The 6939-nt window shown below is 49.5% G+C and overlaps 1 protein-coding gene across 1 annotated transcript in view; it reads left to right on the top strand.

The window, feature by feature from the left end:
- Positions 1–841: 841 nt before the first annotated feature.
- The window catches only part of T265_12872 (hypothetical protein), a gene marked incomplete at both ends in the record, with an annotated part of 45533 nt that continues 39435 nt past the window's right edge, over positions 842–6939 (top strand). Inside the window, 3 exons of the mRNA XM_009165974.1 lie at positions 842–1730; positions 1945–2331; positions 3461–4669. Coding sequence (XP_009164238.1) covers positions 842–1730; positions 1945–2331; positions 3461–4669 — 2485 coding nt within the window. The remainder of the gene's footprint in view (positions 1731–1944; positions 2332–3460; positions 4670–6939) is intronic.

Here is a 6939-nt window from a genome sequence, read left to right on the forward strand (position 1 = left end):
TTCGGCACCGATCTCTGCTGGAGGCAGTTGGGCTACGTTATAGGACCATTTTTATTTCTGGTGCACGTCATCACTCTTGCTGGCGTGCTTCTAAATTCGTGTCTAATTTTTGCGGACATCCTGACATCCGAAGCTCAAACGCTAGTGACTTGCAAATAGATGTGAACTTTGCAAAGCAGTGGTTTTTGACACGTTCCCTGAATACCAAAAAAGTGGTCCACATGATATTGAGAAGAGACTCGGTGAACACCTTTGTCGTGGATGGTGAGAGTAGACCAGATATGATTAGGGTATTTGGCTCTGTTCAAACTTGAACTCCAGATTTCACCAGAAAACTGGCTCGAAATTCATTCACTGATTCGGCAAGTCTTCCCTGGCCAAATGCCGGTTGCCAGTGGCGCTTCCAGAACGCGTCAGAAATTCCAGAAAGTTATAATCGCCTATGCTATATACACGAAGTGCTGTACAACTGTTCCTGACTTGGTTTTGGGCATTAATGTACTTCGTGCACCTTTGATGGTTGCTTTCGACGTGAACGCTAGCTTGGGATGCTCGGACCGAGAACTAAGCTGAGGAAAGTACCGTTGGTACAACTGGCGAACGGGAACTCACATTGTCAATTGAATTTGATCAGCTCCAAAAACTATTGCAGCAGCAACAAAAGCAGCTTGAAGAAGTGCAACTAAAGCTCACTGAATCACTGACTGAGAGACTGCATATCCAGACAGCAGCAGTCGGTACTGGTGAATTTTCCGTTTCCTCAACTGATACATCCGCGGCCCCAATTACGGAGTGCATATTCGACCCCCTTTCTGGTCGCAATTTTGACTCCAGGTTCTAGCATTACAACGATACGCTCAAGACTGATTTTTCCAAATTTGATGATGGATGGAATGTCAGAACATCGCTGCAAGAACTCGGCACACCGGAGCATGAACGGTTCACAAATTTCATTCTCCCCAAGCTGCCCCGCGAACTCAGCTTTAATGAAACTTTCAAAGCACTGTCCCAGATATTCGGCTATCAAACATCACTGTTCAGTATCCACTACCAATGCCTAAAGTTGTTCAAGAAAGATGATGATGACTTCATCACTTTCGCAAATGTCGTCAATCGGGAATGCGAGCGCTTCAAGCTCAGCTCAATGACGGAGAATCAGTTCAAGTGCCTCATTTGTGTATCCGGTCTCCAGTCATCCCAGGATGCTGACATCAAAGCCCGGCTGCTTAGCAAAATTAAACGGGATGCCGAAATGACGTTGCGGAAGCTCATCACTGAATGCCAGCGTCTCATCAACCTGAAGCATGACACGGCTATGATCGGTCAGTTACCTGTGACCTCAAGCAGCTGCGTAAAGGCAATCAACTCCAGCGCGCCCAAAAAATTTGACAAGAAACCCAATCAAAGACAAATTAAACCTCCCAAAATTTGCTGGCCTTGCGGTGTGTGGCATTTTGCTCGTTATTGCCGGTTAAGGCGTCACAAATGCTCCAGGTGCAGAGGTCGTGGCCACAAAGAAGATTCGTGTCGACCTCAAAGACTGCAGCCACCCGCACACCACCGTGCACTTCACAAATTGCTGTGCAACTCCGTGACGGCAACATTCAAAATTGATTTTGCTTGCCGAAGGAACTTCCTGACGGTTTGCGTCAACGACCATCCAGTTCGTTTGCAACTTGCTACGGGCTCCGATGCCAAGCTCCTCAGTGAACGAACGTGGAAACGAATCGGTAAGCCACATGTGAAGCCGACTCAATGATTCCGGTAGTAAACTGAAGTTGACTGGAGGGATCCACTACTTCATTAACTTCAATGACGAAACGGCACAAGCCATCTGCCGCCTGACGTCATGCTCCAAGCTTGATCTCACGGGGATAGATTGGATCAAAAAGCTGAATCTGCTGGATGAACCAAACAATTCTATTTGCAACCGCATGCACGCAGCACCCGGACAAACTCATTTGCCAAAGCGTTCACTGGAGCACCTCCTACAACGTTATGCGTCTGTATTCACTGACGAGCTTGGACGGTGTGCGAAAGCAAGAAACAAACTGTGCCTCCTCTCCGGCGCCAAGCCAGTCTCCAGGCCAAAACATCCAGTACCGTATGCAGCCTTGCCTATTGTTGACCAAGAACTGGACTCGCCTCAGAAGGCGGGTGTTCTCCAACCGACCAACTACTCTGTTTGGGCCGCATCTATCGTGTTGGTGAAGAAGGCTAACGTGTCCATCCGGTTGTGCGCAGCTTTCTCCACCGGTATCAACCCGGCGCTGGATGCCCATCAATACCCTCTGCCTCTTCCAGACGAAATGTTCGCGAAACTGAATGGGGGTAAGTGTTTCGCGAAAATTGACTCGGCCGATGCGTACCTCCATGTTGAAGTTGAGGAAGAATCCCAAGAACTTCTCACGATCAATACGCACCGAGGTCTGTTCCAGTACACTTGACTGTCATTTGGTGTCAAATTAGTGCCAGCCATATTTCAACAAATTATAGATACGATGCTGAAGGGTGCCCCCGGCGTTGCCGCCTGTTTGGAGGACCTCACTGTCATGGTTTCAACCCCCACGAATTGTGGCAGCACCTTTAATACGTGCTTGAGCCTATTCAAAAATATGGCTTCAAAGTGCGCCGAGAGAAATGCACCTTTTTTATGCGGTCAATAAAGTGCCTTGGTTTCATCATTGACGAACATGGCCGCCGTCCAGACCCGGAGAACATTGAAGCCATCAAATGTATGCAGGACTCACGGGTCCGGCGTCCCTTAGGTGATTCCTCGGTCTCGTCAGTCACTACCGTTCGTTTTAGCCTGCCATGTATCGCTTCCGCGGCCCACTAAATCAGCTACTTACCAAGGCACACAAGTGGACTTGGTCAGGAGAATGCCAACGCGCCTTTGACTATGTCAATTCCATGCTAAGTTCCGATTTGCTACTCACACACTACGATCCATCGATGGAAATCGTTGTGGCGTCGGAAGCCTCGAACTATGCAATTAGCGCAGTGATTTTACACTTATTTCCAGATGGTAGCCGGAAAGCCACAGCGCATGCGGCCAGATCCCCGACTTCAGCCGGGCGCAACTACAGTCAGATATAATAGAAAGCCTTGACGATTGTGTTTGCCGTTAAGAAGTTTCATTAAACACTCTGCGGCCATCAGTTCACCCTACTGACCGATCACAAGCCTCTTCTTGCTGTGTTTGGCACCTAAAAAGGAATTCCGGCATGTACTGCCAACCGGCTCTAGCAATGGGACACTCTGCTTCTGGTATACGTCTTCAAGATAAAGTACCAGTCCTCCACTAGAAAAAGGAATCCGGCATGTACTGCCAACCGGCTCTAGCAATGGGACACTCTGCTTCTGGTATACGTCTTCAAGATAAAGTACCAGTCCTCCACTAGCCTCGGACAAGCCGGCGCACTGTCCCGACTCATTGATTCAAGCAGGCCAGAACCAGAAGGTACCGTGATCGCAACAATTGCCCTGGAACCAGAGGTTAACCACGTAGTTTCCGAAGCTGTTCGCATCCCCTCAGTGACTGCCGACATGGTCCGCCAGGCTACCGATCAAGACCCTGTGCTACAGAAAGTCATAAAGTACCATCGCAGTCAGTGGCCGCGTAACTGCCAAAAAGACGAACTAAGGCCTTACTTCAACCGGCGTGACGCATCATCACTAGCCGACGGATCCCTCTTGTTTTCAGAACGTGTGGTCATCCCAAAGAAGTTACAACCAGCCGTCCCGAATCAGTTCCATAAAGGGCACCCGAAAACAAACAGGATGAAGGCCCTTGCTCGGAGTTATGTCTACTGGCCTTTGATGGACTCCCAGATCGAGCAAGTCTCGAAATCTTGCCTGCGGTGCGCTGAAGCATCCAAGTCACCGGTGAAAACCTACCTAAGCTCGTGGCCGCAACCGACCGAACCCTGGTCTCGTCTTCACATCGATTATGCAGGTCCAGTGGGTGGCCAACACTTTTTGGTCGTGGTCGACGCTTACAGTAAGTGGCCGGAAATCGTTCCGGTGAACAGCCACACAACTGCCATTACAGCCCTGGAACTCCGGCGATTGTTCAGTCGTTTTGGAACGCCAGAGACAATTGTATCCGACAACGGCAGTCAGTTTACGTCGTCGGCGTTCGCACACTTTTGTCGGGAGTATGGCATAACGCATATTCGCTCGCCGCCGTTTCATCCACAGTCGAACGGCCAAGCGGAACGCTTTGTTGACACTCTCAAGCGGGCACTTCAGAAGTCCAGGGGGGAGGGACCAACGGAAGAGATTTTGCAAAGGTTCCTGCTGGCATATCGAGCGACGCCAAACCCCAACTCACCTGACGGAGTATCACCAGCAGAGGCACTGCTCCGAAGAAGGCTCCGAACACCGCATGACACCATCCGGCGGCAAAAAAGGCAGGCTAGTCACCGCAACACCAGAATGGAGGAACAGTTCAACCGGCATCATGGAGCAACTGCAAGCTCATTTAGCGAAGACCAGAGAGTGTTGGTTCGTGACTTCAGCGGCAGACAACCTACGTGGACTCCAGGACTCATCCTTCGCCGGCGCGGCAAAGTGCTCTACGCGATTCAAGTTGGTCCAGCCAAGTGGATACGCCAAGCGAACCAAATCCGGCCGACAGATACGCAGATTCTACCCACGGGACCAAGTGATTTGAGCATAGAAAAGCTTCTGGGCAGTTTTGACCTGGGCTCCATCCCAGAAGATCAATCAGTTGCTTCGTCAGAGGCCCAGCCTGAGCACGGATTACAACCGGGGCGCTGAACAGACAGGATCCGCAAGCCAGTGAGGCCAATGCAAGTGAACCCCCGGCTTCAAAGCTACGTCAACAAAAGTCAAGGGGGAGGAATTAGGCAAGAATTCACACAGATCCCGCTATCCCGCACGTCTTCAGGCGCTGCTGCGGCAGATAAGCCTAGACCGCGCGAGACTGGCCAATAATTCGGGACGCTTGCCAATCTGGCATCAAGACGAGATCTGATTGGTCGAGAATCTGAACATCACTGCCAATCATGACACAGTATTGGCCAAATGCCGGTTGCCAATGGCGCTTCCAGAACGCGTCAGAAATTCCAGAACGTCATAACCGCCTATGCTATATATAAGAAGCGCTGTACAACTGTTCCTGACCTAGTTTTGGGCATTAATATACTTTGTGCACCTTTGGTGTTTGTTTTTGACGTGAACGCTAGCTTGGGACGCTCAGACCGAGAGCTAAGCTGAGGAAAATACCGTTACTACACGTGCCCAATCAAGCTGCTGCAAAAGTGGTTGCCAGGTTTGAATCTTCTGGTTATGAAGCGTGTCTGGCGGTGCTTCATTTCCTACTTATGGGTATTTTCCCTTCCGATGGGACTAGTATGCTCTGTTTGAACAAGTTTTGGACAACTGGTTTTTCACCATCTACCCAACCAACACATAGCGGGACATTATAAGAAGTTTTGCAAGCTCAAGCTGCACATTTTCATCGGGCGACAATTTTTTTCATCTCGGGTAATAATAACGTTTATTCACAGCTAGTAGAGGGCACACCGGCAGATATGCTCATAACGGTGCAAACTCAACAAAAGCATGACTGGCGGGGATTGTGGGCACAGGGTCTAGGGAAAGGAACAATATTATAAGGGGTTGGCATTATCTGATGTAGGCATGATTGATACTAAACCATCACGGGCAGGAGAGCACATATAATATGCGTTAATGGAGAGAATATCAGGCAAGATCGGATCGTAGCTGGTAAGTGTAGCAACATTCTTTCAACGATTAAGCGCGCTTAAGTTCAAAGCGATTTTAGATGCTTTTTCCGTGAGCCCTCAAACTGGCGAGCTTTTAAATACAGGATGCGGATTTGAAAAGCAGTGCCACATTATTGTTTGATTTGCTCCTCTTATGTAAGCGGAATCCACTGAACGGCAATACTAAGTCAGAAACAAGAAGCCTGGGTGAGTGTCTCAATAAATTAGTTAGTCCGTGCATCAGTGTATTATGCCTCCTCCTAAACGGCAGTAATTATTGGCTAGAAATGTGCGTTTATGCTGCAATGGGTCAGTCCCATAAGAGTTTCTGTCAGCTGGCCCTATCCAGCCCAAATAAGCTGGCTAATACTGTCTCCTGTAAACAGGGCAGAAATGCCAGCGCCCCGTAGGAACGGGAATAAAGCATCGCCGTCATGTGTTCACGCCATCTGTCCGCGGTCAAATGCGCGGATTGATACACAGTATCATGGGTATTGCCCAAGTTTCCCGGGCCGAATTTGTTCTTGTCGTGCGTCCTACTAGACAACTTGGTTGGCGTGCCCCAGGAGCGGTCTGACGTAGGCCCCATAGAGTATTTCGAAGTCCATGCGAGTAATAACGGAGAAGTTGCGTCGGATCATCCGTAAAACGGCGAATGCTTTTTGGGCAGATTTCTCATGGTGCAGTGAGAAGGACAAGTTTGAGGTGACCCAGATGCCAGAATCCATTTTGGCATCTATCCTTGTGATGTTTTCTGGCCCCTTCTCTACATACATAGCAAGGGCATTCGCTGAATCCCCTCCAAACGACATATGGGCACACTTTTCGTCATTCAGAGTAAGGTGCCAGTCCAACGACCGCTGCTTGGTAGCGTCTACATCCATTTGGAGGGCACTGACATTGGAACTCCAGGATTTCAAGTCGTCCGCAAAAAGTAAACATGGACTCGCAAGAACATCTGGGAGGTCGTTGACGTAGGTCAGAAATAGGAGTGGTCCCAAGACGGAGCCTTGAGGAACTCCAATGGAGACCGGCGCTGGAGAGGAATAGGTCGAGCCTATTCTCACTCGGAATGATCTGTCTGATAGGAACGCCTTGATTCAGCGAAGGATTTTCCCTTGAATCCCGTAAGACTCGAGTTTGTGGAGCAGCGGGACGTGTGGGACCCTATCAAATGCTTTTG

This window comes from Opisthorchis viverrini (genome assembly GCF_000715545.1).
Source record: "Opisthorchis viverrini unplaced genomic scaffold opera_v5_20, whole genome shotgun sequence".
In the NCBI taxonomy this organism is placed as follows: domain Eukaryota; kingdom Metazoa; phylum Platyhelminthes; class Trematoda; order Opisthorchiida; family Opisthorchiidae; genus Opisthorchis; species Opisthorchis viverrini.